Here is a 17793-nt window from a genome sequence, read left to right as displayed (position 1 = left end):
CCTTGGCCACTACTGCCATTGGCCATTGCCATATTATTTCCCAATACTAAACCCATGTTCGAATTACCTCGAGAAGCATAGGCTGCTTGTAGTCGGGATTCCACCTCTTGTGCTCGTATAATGGCAGTATCTATATCCCCCAAGGGGACACTACTCAACTGCAATTGGATATTAAAGTCCAAACCATGTAGGAAATATTGCAATTGCGCAGCTGCGGGGATAGGAATAGAGGTGTCCAACTTACGGAAAACCTCTTTTATCTTCTTCGCATAAGCACGAATATCCTCGTGTGGATCTTGCCGGGTCACGCTGAGTACACGCAACCAATATTGCCCACCCCTTTCAAGGGCAAACTCCCTTCGAAAAGCTCCATAAAATGCATCAATGTTCAATATGGTTCCGGCTTCTAAACCATGATACCATATAGCGGCTCTTTCTTTGAGAGTCATGTTGAAGAACATCATTAAATGTCCTTCTTGGATGCGACAATTAAACATCAGCTTTTGAAACTCCCTAATGTGGAGTTCCGCATCTTCCTCAACTAGCCCATTAAAAATGGGTAGCGGGTAACCTAGAGCCGGCAAATCCGTCGTTCCTGCTGGAATTGCAATAGACTGCGCCATGACGAGGATTGGATTTGCACTAGGAATAGGGGACGGTGGGGTTACACCTCCCGTACTTGACGTGGACTGGCTTATCGAAGGAAGGGGAGCACTAGATCTTCCACCTTCTCCTAACTTACTGCTTGTGGTACTAAGACCACTAGATCCACTCCCTCGTAAGGGTTCAGCACCGCTACGCTTAGGGGAATATCTCCTAAAAATTTCAGCACGTCGCCTAGCTCTTTCGTCTCTTTCTTGCTTTTGGATTTCTGCTAGACGATGCTTATCAATAAATAACGGATCAATCTCAGTATCCTTTGGCATAAACTGCTAGTTGGTCCCTAAACAACCAGGATTCGAGAACCGCCACTTTTAAGCGGCTCCCGGCAGACGCACCACTGATGGACCAAAAAACGGGCCGGCACTGGCTCATGCACTAGCCGGACCTCGTCACTACGCACAAGACAACCCCTCGGCCTCGCGGCCAGGAGCGTCTATCAAAATCTCTGCCTTCCTAAACATTGTGTTTGTAATACGTTGTAGTCCAACTGATCCTAACCCAATATTACTCCTCAGAGGGAGTCCCTTTCACATAGCCAAAAGGCTCGAATCACATACACATGGGGTTCCTCCTACGGCTGAATGCCGTCAACCCTCTGCGACTCTCCTGCACCTTGGGGATTGGCCCCTCGATGCGTCGCTCAACATTTAGACATTCCGCACAAACGTCGCTCAAGGTACCCAATAAGCGTGTCCAGGAATATACCATTGTCCTTACTTGATTTCCCCTTTAGGATCCCACGGCTAGCCTACAGCATGGGTATCTCACTGCCTCTCAACGTAGGTCATGTCCTCATAAACCAATTGCAATGCATGTCCAGGAGCTGATCACTGATACTTTTAAATTCTTTTCATGCTCTATGCATTTCGTGGATGTCCAGTGCTCAAACATTTAGTAAAACAGTATCCTGCACAAGTGCAAAAACATCCTTTTAATGGTTTCTTTCTAACGATTTATGCTTCGTTGCATGGCATTTTACGGCTTTTTCCCTTATTTTTCATATCAAAAGCGGACAAAACCGAACTAAAACACGGAAGCAAGGCTGATCTGAAGCAAATCTTCATGCCTCAGCCTCACTATATATTCACGTACATTACTCATAATTTTCCCCATTTTCCGAAGCCCAAAATATAATTTTTCCCCTATTTTTAGGGTTTTTCCACCATTTTCTTGCAATTTTTTCCATTTTCTCCCATTTTTAAATTGCAAAAAATTAAGTTCAGCTTATGGGCTGTGGCCCTTAGTTCATTTCAGCAGAAAAAGAATTTTAGTAGGTGTGGATTAATTTATTGCATCATTTTTAGCCCAAAAAACCCTATTTTCCTTCATTTTTATGGTTTTTCGTGTCTCGGTTTTCTATTTTCTGCTATCCCCCACATGTTTTTCTGATTTTTAAATGATGAAAAGCCAGAAAACAACTCAAAGCACGACATACTCAAAACTCAATCCATATGAACACATTTTTATCAACCAAATTTGCATCAAAATGCCAGTTTCTTTGTAAAAATAATTATTACCGTGTCTTGCGGGTTTTTCCATTAAATTTGGCACGTCCCACGATTAATTTCCAGCCATGAATTCTGCGTGGAATCAGCAATCTACAATGATTTGGCATTGCCCTTCAGTCTCGTCAAGAATCGGCATCCATCCGGCCATCCATTTCCATTCTACTCTTCCACGCACGAACGGGGGTTAAGAGGAGAGAGAGGGAGGAGAGAGAAAGACTGATTTTCTCTCTTTCTACAGTCCACCATTGCGGGAGCGGAGACCGGCGATACGAAGCGTAGACTGGAGGCAGAAGCCTGGCATGATCTCTCATAGGCCTTGTGTATAGGCTGGCATCTTGATTATGGGAGGGAGGGGGGGCACGATTTTTTCGGCGGCTGAAAAAATAGCCGCTGCCCCCCTCCTACATCACGATTTTTGGAGGGGGGGGGTGCCAAAGGTCACCCCCCCTCCCTTACACCTCTTGGGATTTCCCAAATTGGGCCCCCCTTTGGGCACCCCGGCCGATTTCGGGCCATCTTGCGCGTACGGAACCCGATCGTCCCTCTGAAAATTTCTATGAACTCGTCTCGACATCCCGCACTGACCGGCAGCTCCACTGACTGGCACAGGCGCACGGAAAAATTATGAAAATTCTCGGAGTGTCGTACGGGCGCCCGTCAAGCACTTGACGCTTAAAATCGTCCTAGGTCGAGCCGCCGCCTTCGTGGTTGAGCATTTTCCCCCACATTTCCACATTTTTCTCCTATTTTTAGGCACGTTCCGGGGCCTAAAATCCATCCTTCAATTCTTCTCAACTTGGCTAGGACCTCTGCAACCTCCTCTGCGATTCGATCCCTCCTGCCCCACTCCCTAGTCCAAATCTGCTCTATCTATCTCATCACCTCCTCCCTCCTATAGATCAAGTCAGGGATCCGACAGGATTGTGTCTAGGACAAACATTGGGGGATCAAGTGTCAAGAGAACCAGGGTGGATAGCATGGTGCCCGCCAACTGCTCACAATCTGGTCTCCACGAGAGCCTCCCCACTCTCCCACATAAAACCTGTCCAACCATTCCAGCAAGACTCTGCCTAGCCGCCTGTATCCCCAAGAGAAGTCCAACGACCTCTCCCTCCTGTGAAAGGTAGGGTCTCTCCAGGCATCGTGGGCTCCGACTGCCAGTAGAAAGGCCTCCCTTGCCTCCTGCTCCTCCCCTGCCATGTCCTGGTAGTTTCTGCCTTTGCCCTGCTGATCCTCCAAATCCTCCAAGTTGTTGAAGTCTCCTCCAACGATCCAGGAGTCTACCTTTGGGAGTCCATTCGCAATCTCCACCTAGAATCTACTGCGTACTCTAACCTCCATAGGGGCATAGACATTGAGGACTCCAAGGCATGAGTCCCCAATATCCAATCTAATCCATGGAACCCTACCTACCACTATCGTCTCGTGGTCTCATACACAAGCAGTGAGACTCGGGCCAATAGAGGTGCATACGCCTCTACTCTTGTCGTGGGCATCTATGGCGTGCTCCCAGTAAGTGCCAGTTGCCCAGGAGTACCTTCCCAACCCGCTGGGCCTGGGTGGGAGTGAGCTTGTGCTCCTATAGGAGTAAGATGTCGATCCATCCAGCAAGGGCAAGCTGCAACTCCTGCCGAACAATCAACATCCTGGAACCACATGCCCCACTGTAGTGGAGACTATTCACATTCCAAGATGCAAGGTGTAAGCTCATGGGGAAACCTGTGACTAACTGAACATGCATCTATTTGGTGTGGAGGCTACTGATGAGCAGGAAAAACTATGGGGCATACAAGTACGCTTTGGCACCGGTCTGGACGGCGAACTCCAGTCTCCCATGGTGGTCCTTAATCGGACCATAGGGGTGATAGATGCTCCATGTGGTACTATCAATGCATCTATCAGCCATGCTGAGAGTCGTGACTCTGTACACTGGTAAAAATGGACTGCCTGTGTGCCAGGGGCCACTCGATCACATCCCGTGGAGCTCTCCACTGTGGAGGGGCTCGAAATATAATGCTCAAGTGTGGGACTTCGACACTAGCCCACCAGTTAATGTCCATCATGCAACCACGCCATTGCTATGTAAACAGTGCTAGTCCCTCTCCCATCCATAGGGAGGTGTAGTTTGGTCCATCCGGCGGTGCTAGTAGATGGACCTTGCCCCTCATTGACTTACGAACCACAAAGATCCCCACCTCTAGAGGTAGTGGGAACTCTCCACGCTCCGCAACTCTCAGGTAGGACCATGGGCCACTGCGGAAGAACTCCTGTGGCAACAATTGTGCATGTCTTGGGAAAGTGTGACGGGCGGGAGGAGTAGATGAGCTGGTGGCTGTGTGGGAGGGGAAAGACTGTTGGCGCGAGGACATCATACGCATGTGTGGCTCGTCGCCTTCTGTGGGAGGGGGGGTGGATTTGGGGGGGATCACCTGAACCAAGTGCAGATCAAGGGGGACACTCGACAAGGGAGGTGGTGGGGCGGAAGAGGGTTGGGGGATGGTGGGATGGTCAGAGGTACATGGCGGGTGTGGGGGGGGGACTAGTGGTCCTAGAAGGAGGGGCTGCGAGCCAGGGTCAGGGCCTTGGGGGAGGGGGGGCTGTGGGATCTCAAGTGAGGTAGTCTGTGGTGCATGTGGTGGATGTGGGGGACTGCGGTCCTGCTGAGTGGGGCGGGCAGGGGAAGGCTGCGGAGTGCTTTGTCGAGGAGGTGTCGCCCGCCCTCCTACTCCCTGCTGCCGAGGCTAGGTCTGAGGAGCTAGTTGCGGCCCCCCTGTCGTCTCCCTCTCTGTCGTCTCTAGACCCGTGTAAAGCCGTCAACGTCCACCTGTGGGCCTGTCAGCGAAACCACCTTGGCTCCGAAACATGTACAATTTGCTGCGTGATGCCCAAAGTCGTGGCAACACAGGCACTACCCTAGTTGCCTAGTCACAATGACCTGCTGCCTAAAGGAGTGACCTCCTGCCTCAATCTCCAGGAACTTTGGTATACTCTTTGTGTCCTTCACGGCCACTCGTAACTTTGGGACTCTTGCAAGTGTCACTACATCCGCAAAGGAGACAGGAAGAACTGTGCCAAAGAGCCGTCCAAAGTCCTCCACTAACTGGTGGTACTCTACCACCAGTCCGAAGAAAAGTAGAGTGACTGGGTGTCTGAGAAAATTGTTGTGGAGCGCAAATGTCTCCAATGTGAAGCCGCTATACCAGGGAACCATGTAGATGACCCCCTTCGTGGAGGTATCGGGCAAGCTCTCCACTAACTCACAAGTTGCGTCCGCAAAGGTGAGTTGAACCATGAAGATACCTCGGCCCATGAGAACTACCTCCACGATCTGTGCTGTGCCAATGCGCAGTGTGGAGTGAAGCCAGTCCCACAACTGGGCCCTCGATGGGGAGTGTCCAACGACTTGATCGAATATCGTTGTTTCTTTCAACTCCAACTCTGTGGCCCGGATGGATAAGAGCTATTTCTCAGAGAGGATGATGCGCAAGGTGTTTGACTGGGGGGCACTCGCACAATGCATCGGCGTCTAACCAGGGGTTTCCATTGCGCATCCCTGCTAGGAACCTACTAATCACGCTGTTGTGCTACCAAGGGGGAAGTTGCTGTAGGGGGAAGAGAGCAATTAGATGTGGGGGGAGTCGATGGCAAAGAGAGAGGAGGGGAGGGGGGGATTACTGTTTTCCAAAAGGTGGTAAGACCGCCTGGCTAGGCCTCAAGGTGGAAGAGGCACGCGGAAGGGGGGGAGCGGCAGTGGGTGGCTTAGGGGGGGCAGGTGCAGGGCCGGCAGGCTTGGGGGGGGGGGGGGGGGTTTGGGAGGACTGGCGCAGGGCGGGGGGAGAGGACTAGCGCAAGTGAGGGAGGGAAAACAGGTGCGGCATCGGATTAGACGGAGGTGAGGGGCAACTTGCAACGTGATGGTAGGAGCTCCAAGGAGCCGTATTGTGAAGATTCCTATGGATACAAGTCCTGTAGATCTGCTCATTAAAAGTCTCCTAATGAAATGATATGCCTTCCTGTAGAAGATATTGAATGTAGTATGAGATGACGTCTTTCATTATCCTATACATATACTTTTCTCCTTTTTCTTTCTCTTCACTCAAGTACACATTCATCTTCAAGTGGGAGGTTGTTGGGGATTAAAGGCCGCTTGTACCTAGCCACGTACATTTACTTGTACACTATACCCGCACACATGTACACTGTAAGTGGCAGACACTCATTGCCATCACTTTATTCTTTATTCTTTTAGTGGCAATAGAATAAGGCAAGGCAAGTCACACATTGTGACTGGTGGAGTTCCCACATACCAATCTATCTCTTCTTGCTTAAACCTCCATAGCTCTTGCTCCCTTCTTGCTTCCACTTGTGCTCCCACTTCGCTCCATCTTTCTCGCCTTGTAGAGGTCATCCCTATCCGCTTTCAATTTCATGAAGTGTTATCAACCAATTCCTGCCTAAGATGTTGATATTATGGAAGGAATAAACCAACCAACTGCCCATTCTCAACTAGATGCAACAACGTAATGAAAACCAAATGAAAAGTAGGGGCAAAAACCAAGGGTAATGTTGTCTGACCGATTGTACAAGAGTAAAGGACTCAATAACACCATTATTCAACATGAGAAGCGAAGAAACATCATTGCTAATGGTGTATATCAATTGGGACATACATGGCCCAAAATCCATGGTTTGCAGCATAAGATCTCCAAGAAAAGGCCATTACAACTAGTCAAAGGCTTCTCCAAATCCAACTGGACTAGAACAACCTCTTTATTCGAGCACTGTGAATAATCTATGTCCATCTGTACATTCAAGAGATTATGCAAAACATTCCAACCTTTAATGAACCCATACTAATGGGGACGCACAATGCCAAGGATATGAACCTCCCTCTTTCTATTTTTACTCCATAAAAGACTCCTCTCTCTCTCTCTCTCTCTCTCTCTCTCTCTCTCTCTCTCTCTCATGATACCAAAAGATTATTAGTTCCACTATACTAAGTCACAAATTGAGAAGAAAAAGATGAAGAAATTTTTACAAAAGTATGTAAGGCCCAAATAGGCCATGAGACAAATCAATATACAAGTCCATGTCTTAAGTACCATCTAAAACTAGAAAGAAATACAAAACACTATCTAGTAAAGCCAAATTGGCCAATGAAATAAATCAAGATAAGAGTTGAGGTTACAAAAACTGAAAAGAAAAACACACATCCCACATGTAGTCCCTATCTAGCGTGGCTTCTAGAGTACAATCATGACCGGTAATGAATTAACTACCAATATCTCCATCTAGTGAATATAACGGGGTGTAATATATTGAATGTGGGTCAAGAGGCAAGCTCATATACCCTACTCCGCACTGTTGGAGTAGATCACACACACACACACACTCTGTGGAGGTAAATACTTGCAGAAATGGCACTTCCCACCACTAAAACTGCTGTGTAGTTGCATACCACATTCAACTGTTGCTCTCTCCCACTGCAGTAGTGACCAGTTTGGGATCCTGTAAACCACTGTATGATGCAATTTCCCATTTAGATGCTTTAAGCTGTTCTTAGTAGATAAGAAATGAAATAACCCAAAGGAAGGAAAGCATCTGAACCTTGATCCCCGTGTGACACAATCAAAAGACAGTCAATGTGTTATGGAAGTATTTGACTAAATATCTGATTACCAATATTCATCATATGTAAATTTGATTCAACCATCAGATTTCTGCCACCCCAAGCTGAACTAGAGGAATTTACTTGACCAACAAGTCTTTCCAAATCAAGTTATTTGGAAAACCATACTAACAACATGAACAAAAAACTATTAAATTTACCCCTTTTCATAGATTGTTCCAGGATCCATATGTTTCCATACTGCAAACACCGACAGTTATGGAAGTATGATTGGAGTTGATTCAGCCCCAGGGCTGTGTGGCCCTAGTTCTGTAAGGATAAAAACCAGAAAATATACGTACACATTTTATGCTTGCTGCTGTTCAGAACAGCAGACGGCAGTAAACAGGGAAATTAGAAAATTAGCCTCAGTTTTGCAAATTGTGTTATTTTACATGTTTGTGACCCCCAATTTTTAATCCCACAAAGGCCAAGTACATCTGCCATTTCCGGGTTTGAAATCACCAATTTCAGATGTTTGGTTCAACCAATCGTACGTGTCTGATTCCACCTATGCCAATACCTGCAAGCATTCAACTAAAGTTACAAAAACCTTGCAGTGGAAAGGCTATGAAGCTTACAAAATTTGTGTTTATGAGGAATTGGTCTTAGGTTTGTGCATGCAGAGCCTCACTTGCTGTTCCTCCCGGGGAGCTTTAAATATGCAACGAAGCCCAGGGCAGCTAAAGCACTTGTGGACAAAGCTGCAGCTGGGAACCGAGATGACTTTGTAGATGACTTTACAGGGACACACTGTTCCTGCAACTTTACAGGGACACACTCCTTCTGCAGGAGGATATCTCTTAAGAACTCAAGCTCTCCTTCCTTAGAAACTGCTGTAGAGTGTGTCATGGAAAGGGCCTGTCTAAAGCTCTCAATGCTTTCCCTGAGCATTCTAATTTCCTGTTCCGTTTTGGAAAGTGTATCTGTGTGCATATCAAAAGGCTTGCTGGTTTTGACCTCTAAGCCAGGAACTGTTACCGGCTCAGAATCTAGACTGCTGTCCAGTAAATCCATTAGCTCTACTTCATCCTTGTCCACTTTTTTTGCAATCATGAAATGGGCATCTTCCAACTTTCTCTCAATTTCTCTGATCTGTGATTGTAGTTTCATCAACTCCTCCTTTCCCTCCTTTCTATATTCAGATGAACTTTCATTGTGCCTGCTTTCTGCTGCAATCAACATTGTTTCCAGCTTTCTGCTTTGAGCATACACATGCCTCAACTCTTGTAATATAGGATCTCTTTGTGTCTGAGCGCTTCCTTGCCTGCCATCCTGCAGAGGTTGTGCGGAATTTAGCTGCTCCAGTTCCATACATTGCTTCCGGGTTTTCTCCAGTTCCTGAACCACAGCAATCCTCTTTGACTTTTCTTCCTCTAAAGCAGTTCTCATGCCCTCTTGCTCAGCTGTAATAAACTTCAATTCTGCCTCAAGTTCCTTAATCCGCACTTGCTCTGCATCCAACTGCTTTTTAAGAGCTTTAGCCTCTTTCTCAAAGCCCAAAGCCATCCACACACCTCTTCGTTCTTCTTTCGATAGCTCCAGCTGTGTCACAAGTTCTTCCTTCCTTGCTTGCTCCTGTTCCAATTCTGCAATCGCAGCATCATGAGCTTCTTTTTCCTCTTCCCAGGCTGCCACAGCCCCTTCCTGTGCAGCCTCTGCTGCACTTCTCATGCCCTCTTGCTCAGCTGTAGTAAACTTCAGTTCTGCCTTAAGTTCCTTGATCCATGCTTGCTGTGCATCCAACTGCTTCATAAGAGCTTCTTTAGTCTCTTTCTCAAAGCCCAGAGCCGTCTGCAAACCTCTTTGTTCTTCTTTCAATTGGTCCAGCTGTGTCTCAAGTTCTTCATTCCGTGCTTGCTCCTCTTCCAAGTCTGCGATCACAGCATCATGGGCTTCTTTTTCCTCTTCCCAGGCTGCCACAGCACCTTCTTCTGCAGCCTCTGCTGCAGCTAAAGCATTCTCAAGCTCTCTCTTACTAGTTTGTTCTGCCTGTAGTGCCAGGACTGTATCCTTTTTCTCTGATATCTCCTTCCCAAGGGTCAGCTGTATCTCAGCTAGCTCATCCCTCAGCTTGCTATGATCATTCTCAAGCTCTGTGCTGAGGTCTTTCAGTACTTCCAACTCTTGCAACAGGGATCCTTTAGTTGTTCTTTCCTCATTCAATTCAGCCAGAATACCTTTCTTCTCAACTTTCTGAATTTGTAAGGCTTCCTCAAGCTCTCTGTTCTGCTTTTGTTTCATAAATAGCTCTTGCATCACAGTTTTCTTCGCAGCTTTCTCTACCTCCAATGCCCCATTTAATCTAGCTTGCTCGGCCCTCACCATGCATAAATCCTTATCAAGCACTTTCACAAGCTCTTTTGTCAACTCTAAATCCTGTTTTATAGCTCCCTTAGCCAACCACTCAGTTTCTATTTCTGCCACCTTGCAAGCCAGTTTAGCTCTTGTAGTTCGTAAGTCTTCCACATTTCTCTTTAGCTGTGATTCTAGGTTTTCAATTTTCAACTTATGTTCAGCTTCAAGCTCTCTGGCCCTGCCCATGTCAATATCCTTGGACTGCAACTGCTTTGTCAAGTCGTGTATATGGCTCACATTTGCCTCAACCACCAGCTTTAAAGCCATCACTTCACTTGTATGCTTTGATTTTGAAGACTGCAGCTCCCTGACAAACCTCTGCAGCCCATTTTCTAAACCATCCAATCTAGCTTGTAGCTGATTCTGATCAGCTTCCAATTGTGAGTATCTCTGCATGGACCCTTCAAGCAAACACCCAAGTTTCTGATTTTCATCCTTGAGAAGTGATTTATGCTGTTCCAATGCCTCAATAACCTTCTTTTCCTGCTTTAATTCTTCCATCAACAAAGTGTTGGATGTCATCAATTTAGCTAGATGGTCCTCAGCTGCCTTGTTCTTTCCCATCACCAATTTCAATTCAGCCTGCAGTTTGTCTTTCTCAGCTTGCAAGTTTGTGGCTCTGGCTTCCTGCTCACTGCTTTGAGCTTGCAAATTGTCAATAAGCTCATGAAGTCTCTCACTCTCACCATGCAGCCGTTGTAATTGCCTATCCAGGGAATCTGCTCTTTCTAGAGTACCATCCAGTGTACTCTCTAGAGTAAGAAGATGCTGTTCAGTCTCTTCAAGGGCACATTTGGACTTGCATAGTTCAATCTCTAGAGCTGCCCTCTCCTCTTCAAGGCTAAGAGTATGCTGCCATGACTCCTTCAGAGCTTCTTTAGACTCCATCACTGCATCTTCCAGATCCCTCTTCTCTCTTTGTAGAGTTGCAGCAAGTTGCTGAGAGTTTCCTAGAGCCTGTTTGCATTCTGCTAGTACACTTTCAAGGCTATCCTTATCCCTTTCTGCAGTTCTTAACTTCTGATTGCACTTTTCAAGTGTCAGTTTAGACTCATTCAAGGCACCTTCCAAAGCTTCCTTCTCGCTCACCAATTTAAGGGAGTTTTCTTGAGTCTCACTAAGAGTCTTTTTTGACACAGTCAAGGCATTTTCAAGTTCGTCCTTCTCCATTTTCCCCTTTTCTAATGATTGGATCTGCCATTGGGACATAGCCAACTTCTCTATGCACTCATTCAGCTCTCTCTGGAGAGTGATTTTCTCTTTGTTCAGACCGTCTGCACTTTGTTGACTCTTCTCATATGCATGCCTGCAATCATTCAATTCTGTCTCCAACGCAATAATCTGCCTCTTCAGAGTTGACAAACTACGCTGAGCCTCCTCAAGGCTTTGCCTGCATTGCTTTAACTCAATTTCAGTCCTTTGAAGTGATAGTGTATGTTGCTGGCTTTCCTCGGCCATCTTTTTTAAGGAACCCAGCTCAAGTTCAAGAGCATCTTTCTTGTGTTTCAAGTTTGTTGCATTTGTCTGATTCTCCTGAAGAAGCTGTCTATACTCACCTAGCCTACTTACAAGGTCATGATTTTGCAATCTCAGGTTCTGGGCTTTGGTCTGATACTCTTCAACTTTTGTCTTGTAATCATCCCTCTCACGTTCTACACTCCAAAAATGCTGCATCTTATTCTCAAGGACCTGCTTACACTCACTCAAAGCAATCTGGAGGTCTTTCTTCTGTCTTTCTAGAGTCAAAGCATACCGTTGGGCTTCCCTGAAAGCTTGATAAAATTCCCTTGACACATTTCCATCCCCATATTCTTCACTTGTATCACTTAATACATCAGACTCCTGTTTGATTGAGTTTGTCGAATCATCTGTACAGGGGCTTCTATCTACTTGCTTATTTTGTACCTTGAGTAAAGAATCTGCCTCATAAAGAAAAGCACTACTTTCTTTTGCATTATTGGCCTGCTCCACTTTGATCCCTTGAAAAATGGAGACAAGATCTTCAAGGGACAGTCTCCAAGCAGGTTGTCCAGACAGTAGCGACTCATCATCTACCTTGGCTTTACCATTGCCACATACCGTGTCTCCAGGCTCAAGAGCCTTAATAGTCTTCACCCTGCCTTCATCTATCTTGTCTTTACCATTGTGACTCACTGTGCCTCCAGGTTCCAGAGCCTTGATAGTCTTCACCTTGCCTTCAGCTATCTTTGCTTTACCATTGTGACTTACTGTGTCTCCAGGCTCCAGAGCCCCAATAGTCTTCGCCCTGTCTTCATCTACCTTGGCTTTACTGGTGTGGCTTGCAGTGAGATCTCCGGGCTCCAGAGCCTTAATAGTTTTCACCCTGCCTTTATTCTCTACTGCCCATTGTTCAATCTTGACTGAGTTTAAGCACAACTTTTCCTCCAAGAGCTTCAAATTCTCCATCCATTTTTCTTTTCCGGACTTGAGATCAGCAAGCTCAAAGGTCAAACAATCACTAAGCTTGACCAGCTGTCCAAGCCTTCCAAAACTGTAAGTCGGACCAGTTTTATAAGAGATAGGGCTGTCACGCCTACTACTTTGAGCAGTGCTACTTTTGGGTGAGACGGATATTATCCTTGGAGACAGATCAGGATCTTTGCTTGCAAGCACAGTATTAAGCATCAACTTCTTGTTACTGGCCTTCCTTTGCAGATGAATGGTGGGTTTCCGCCGAAGTCGCTTGCCTTGTCCCAACTTGAAGCTAAAAGAAAAAGCAGACAAAGAAGAGCCATAAGAAGACAACACACTACGAGCATTGATTCTTCAATAGATGTTTTTTTTTTTTAAAGCTAGATAATTCAGTGTAAAACCAGACAAGCTCAAAATCTAGTGGCAGTGAGATCATTGTCATGCTCATGTTGATTCAGAACAATTTTCCTTCCAAACAAGTGAACAAATTTTGCTGTTTGCCTTACATGCCTGACCTTTGAGCAACAGCATGTAGTTCGAAAGACAGTGCATACCCTAGCAAGGAGGTTGGGACAAGAGCAGCTGGAGTCCTCCAGGGAAATGGACTAGGGCCACAATCACCAAAAGACCCCTAGAGAACCTTTCTCAAGGAAGGAATGTGGCTACTATTGTAGTTAAAGAGACTTGAACCTACCAACCTGTGCTCTCTATGATGACAGTAAAACCTTAGCTTTGATGTCTCCAGTCAATAATATACAAGACCCAAAAAATTCATATGCTTGCAGCATTGATATTAAGTTGAGGGTTTAGCTGCACCAAGAGAACCAACACATGCAGCTGGAAATTGTCTTTCGTCTTGTGAGCCAACAAAAATTTAGAAGATTCTGATCTGCACCCTATTTGAAGCTAGCCAACATGTAATCAACATAACAGGAAGAAAACCAATTTACTGGCAAAAAGCTAATTTATAAAGCGACAAGATACCAATCATATGCTACACAAGAAAGGCAGTTGCATACATCTCCCAAAAATAAGGTCCCCCCAAAAAAATGCACCAAATGGCATAACATTACATTGTCATGGCCTAAGGTAATAGCATGATCAAAGCAAGACATGTTTACTGAACAATGGGATAAAAATTCATCCAACAGACCAGGATTCTCTGCTTTGATTCATTGCAACGACGGATGATGCAGCTGCCATATGGAGGGTAAACGACTCGAAAAGGGCAACTTCCACTTTCTTACATGCTCCTCCTTTCCTGATGCTCTACTTTCCGGTTCTTATTCGACTATGGCTTCCATTTTCATGACATGGTATCAGACATCGAATTGGCTGTGTTTATGACATTGCGGATGTCCCCCGAGTATCTTCATGTATGTCAATGGTTACAATTTCCTCAGCTTGTATGTCAATGATTACAATTTCCATCTGAAGTTTGTAATTGCTGCAGAGGTTGCCTTGTCCGGGTCGCTATGGCAGCTCTCAGTCCTGTGATTACTGCACTGGCTGGGCACTATCCTTTTATTACCAGCCACATCTGTCGTACCTTCTTCTTCTTCTTATTCTTTTGATTCATGGTGTAATAAGATCTGCTTTAGGAACAACGCACGTTCTTCTATGCTTTCTTCTTCTTCTTCTTCTTCTTCTTCTTCTTCTTCTTCTTCTTCTTCTTCGTGTTCGGAAGAAGGCATCTGCCATAAGCTTCACTGTGGAAAGAAGGGATGCTGAATTCCATTGGACGCATCATGCAGTCATTGTCGATCACAAATGCAAGCCGCCAAAGGCAGACTTTCCCACATAAGCCACACACATTAGCAAGCCCAGCCTGCAAGCATTCTAGCCTCAGACATAGATTCCCCATGTGAGAGAGAGAGAGAGAGAGAGAGAGAGAGAGAGATGCCTTGCTTATAGTGTGCATAGAGGCTTTCCTGTTGAGGTTTTGTTGTACTCTTCCATTTTTGTTAGCATTTTTGTTAGCATTTGCAAATACTAGGCCCTTCCATTTTTGTTAGCATATGCAAAGGTTTTGCTAACCTTTCCTTAATAGATAGTAGAAGTAGATGCTCTCAAGGGCCATGACACACACACCTTGAATTGCATTGTGGCAATAGTTCAAACTATAAGCATGTGGCAACTACAAAGTGAGTATAACTTTGTATAAACCGAAACTCCAGTTGGTCAACGAACAACGAACTACCGTTTAAAATAGTGGTACTAGATGAACTGAAGAAAGTTCACTTGAGGTGGCGAAAATCTATTTGCGATCTTTATTAACAAAAATATTTATAAGTTTGACTCTAAACTCTTTCTCTCTCCTGCTTCAGCTCAAATGTCCATGCTCAGCTCCATCGGAAACAAAACTTGCATGTGGTCGGCATACTCGGAGTCTTTAAAGTCCATTGTGTAGGTTGATTGACCTATGCATGGCTTGACTCTCATACTCCACTTGGTTGATCCAAAATTCAAATTATTATAAACTGTTAAAGTTGGACATTTTTTTCACACATTTGTCCAATGTTCAAGTTATTAAAAAAGTATTAACATTTGACACTTTTCACACTTTAGTTTGTTAGCATTGTTCATTAGGGGTATATAAATGTTTTTTTAGCATTGTTCGTTAGGGTATATGTTTTTAAAATGGTGCAATCACAAGTTTGAATTATCATTCAAAAATTAGTCTTAGTTTTATTGAGTTAAGAGTTTATTTACTTCTGCTCGAGATTATTATTTTGCTTAAACTTTCTCTTTCTTTTTAAAGCAATCTTTAAAAAAAGAAATTAGTCGTTGTTTTTGGCAATTAAAGTAGCATTGGCAACTCTAAAGGGAAATGCTCTAACACACATTCATGCACACTTTTCTTATGTATTTGCTCTCTTATATTTAGTAAAGATTTTTTAAACCACCACAAGTAGAGATCAAAATGTACAATAGTACACATTAGCATTGAAGGAGCTAGTGAGGGAACATTATATTTCAAAAAACATTATTGAAGATGTCCAAGGGCATAAGTATCAACATGTGTGCTTTCTTTACTCGTTTTCTTCTCCACAAATGTGGAAGCTTTCTTGCACCTTTTACTCTTGCCACACATAGCACAGTGGTTCACATATCCATCCACTATGCAACATCCATTATAAGTAATGCCTACATTCACATTGATTGTGGAGAATGCTACTTGCCACACATGCCATAGAAACTCATAGTCCCATGAAAACTTTATGAGGAAGATTTCAAAGACAAGTAAGTGTTAACTAGCCTTGCTTGGTTAGCCTTTCATATGATAGTGTGAGTAAGATTCTTTGTGGTTTTTGAAGAACCATGAAATCAAAAAGATTGTGAGAGTACAATACAAATAGTTGTAAGGACTCACAAATGACATGCAATGATATTTGCAAGTCAGTATATGTACTCACTCGCAGTTGCTTGAACCTACAATACTTATTTATAGGTGTTTTTTGCTACAATTTGTTACGAATGGCCTTGCTATGAGCAAAATGTCATCAATGGTTAGGTCACTTGGCAAAGTCAATGGGTAGGAAAATTTGTGTCCAAACGTGTAGTGCACAAAGCTATTGACTGCCATACAATATGCATGGTATAGAGCTAGCACAATTCACTCCAAAATTTATAAATATGGGACCATGCCCTCACCCTATCAAAGTGTGCATTATCCTAATATATACACTTCAACTCAATGTACTCGCTCACAAACCTAATTTTGTCATGCTCCTCCATTCTCCACGATTGTTTGTAACTCCTTGTTCCTCTTGTATTGCACAAGATTATTGCTCAAATGTTTGCAACAATTAGAAAGAATGATGAACCTATAGAGTAGAAACTTAGGCTTAGGTTATAACCATTAATCTCCAAAATACATTGCACATGTAAATTGCCATGATAAATTCCTAATTAAAATGCATATGAGTTTTAAATTTTCTTATCGTATATCAAAGTGATATTGAAAATATGCATTACAATTCCAAATTGTAGCAACAATTAACCACAACACTTGAAACAAAGTTCATTGCACAAGTATAATCTCACCCCATGCATACTAAATCCAAGATCTTAGATGTTTCACCAAGTGAGATAAATGTGAAAAAAATAAGTAATACAAAGCCTCAAAAATCAAGACATGAAATTGCTAAATTTTAAAAACTCCCCATAGAAAAAAGCATACAATGTTATAAGCTCAATCACATAAGAAAAATCTAGAAATTAGGAACATCTAACATGTGCATTCACCTCACACATAAAACTCCAAAAGGTGTTGAGCTTGAAGAATCGAGAAAATAGGTTGCTAATAAATCTAATATTCTTCTTGGGATTTGATATTTTCATAAGTGACAATAGGGCTAAGAGACGATGGAGTTCATATTGGGATCATCCATCATATGTCTTTCTATGGAAACATGGTGTGTTGTTAGGCTACCATGGATTCACCACTTTATAGAAAGTGACAACATCATCTCCAAATTCTTTGCTTGAACACCTCAATGTTTACTGTAGAGCAGAGGAAGCGGAAAAAGAGGCATCAAGATGAAAATCGCAAGGTGGAAAAAGGAAAAGGTGCCTCACAAGAGAGAGGGCTTGGAAAAAATCTAAAAGCATGGGAAAAACCACCAAGAGTCCAAGGCGCAACCATGGAAGCTGCAAAAAAGTAAAAAGTAAGAAGATGCACTTTTAAATGTAAAGGCGCATCCAAAATCTTTATAAAAGAATGCCAGGCTCCCTCCTGTGTAATTTGTAACTATGAACGAGCGGTAGGACTAAGCTAGGAAGTTAAGGCAAAGGGAAAAAGGGCCTAGGCCACAACCGGCCATGTAAAAAGGGGATGGCCGCCCAAGGGAAAGAGGGCATGTATATAAGCCAAAAAGTTAATGGAAACTCTCATTCTTGGTGTGTGGCAAAATGCTTTTTCTTCTTCTTCTCTTCTTCTTGCCTTCTTGTGTGCGCTTGAGTGAGGGAGTGAGGGAGGGAGTGTGTGTGTGAGAGTGAGGGATCGAATAGAAGAAGCTCTCCATCTCCTCTCTTCATCTTCTTTTCTTCTCCTCTCTTCTCTTGTCTCGTGTGGCTATGAAGGATGGAGCTTGAGAGAGAGGGATCGAGGATCATGGAGCTACCGGTGTGCAAGAAAGAGGAGGGTACCCGGTCGAGCAT

General features: G+C 44.2%; 1 protein-coding gene across 1 annotated transcript; it reads right to left on the bottom strand.

Moving 5' to 3' along the window:
* Window positions 1-7431: 7431 nt before the first annotated feature.
* Window positions 7432-14591, bottom strand: LOC148013113 (uncharacterized). Its single transcript, XM_087667976.1, has 3 exons — window positions 13784-14591; window positions 8474-12922; window positions 7432-8362 (listed from the first exon to the last, which is right to left on the bottom strand). The coding sequence occupies exons 1-3, from the start codon at window positions 13831-13833 to the stop codon at window positions 8323-8325; spliced, it is 4539 nt and encodes a 1512-aa protein (XP_087524102.1). The 5' UTR covers window positions 13834-14591; the 3' UTR covers window positions 7432-8322.
* Between the last annotated feature and the right edge of the window lie 3202 nt (window positions 14592-17793).

The sequence above is a fragment of the Lygodium microphyllum genome, chromosome 26, assembly GCF_053477565.2.
Source record: "Lygodium microphyllum isolate KBCC chromosome 26, Lygodium_microphyllum_v1.1.10, whole genome shotgun sequence".
NCBI classification, from domain to species: domain Eukaryota; kingdom Viridiplantae; phylum Streptophyta; class Polypodiopsida; order Schizaeales; family Lygodiaceae; genus Lygodium; species Lygodium microphyllum.
The sequence above is the reverse complement of the archived record's forward strand: the minus strand, read 5'-3'. Positions and strand labels throughout refer to the sequence as shown.